General features: G+C 29.8%; 1 protein-coding gene across 1 annotated transcript in view; it reads left to right on the top strand.

Moving 5' to 3' along the window:
- LOC119586286 (vacuolar protein sorting-associated protein 41 homolog) overlaps nucleotides 1-484 on the top strand; it is a gene marked incomplete in the record, with an annotated part of 18,266 nt that overhangs the window by 16,831 nt on the left and 951 nt on the right. Inside the window, 1 exon segment of the mRNA XM_037934992.1 lies at nucleotides 146-482. Coding sequence (XP_037790920.1) covers nucleotides 146-199 — 54 coding nt within the window.

The following is a 484-nucleotide window of genomic DNA, read 5'->3' as shown; positions in this document are numbered from 1 at the left end:
TGTGGTGGGGGGGAATTAGTATTTACATTTGGCGATAAGAGTGAACATGTATGTTTGAGATATTGACAATAAGTGTATATATATATATTTTAAAATTTAAAAATAATAGTTCTTTCTGTACTAAACACTATTTATTTTTCAACAGGAAGTGTGTTTATTGTGTAGGAAAGATAAGAAGAGAAGTTTCCTCTTGTCTTGAACAAGACAGGTTTCTTCGTTTTATTGTAAGCAGTTGGTCCGCAGTGTCAAAAGGAAAGCTAACAAAATTTGAAAATGTTTACTTCAAATTTGTGGGAGGCCCTTCAGAAATTGTTAATTATGTACATATAGATGTAATTTTTATAACAAAGTATAGCCAGAATTGATATGTAAATAATAAAGTTAGAATGTAAGTTGACACAAGGTGCACATGTATGTATGCTTTGCTAGTGTTGCTACTTCATAGTATGCATATTGATGAAAGAATGATTTCTACTTTTTTTTA

This window comes from Penaeus monodon, chromosome 21 (assembly GCF_015228065.2).
Source record: "Penaeus monodon isolate SGIC_2016 chromosome 21, NSTDA_Pmon_1, whole genome shotgun sequence".
Taxonomy (NCBI): domain Eukaryota; kingdom Metazoa; phylum Arthropoda; class Malacostraca; order Decapoda; family Penaeidae; genus Penaeus; species Penaeus monodon.
The sequence above is the reverse complement of the archived record's forward strand: the minus strand, read 5'-3'. Positions and strand labels throughout refer to the sequence as shown.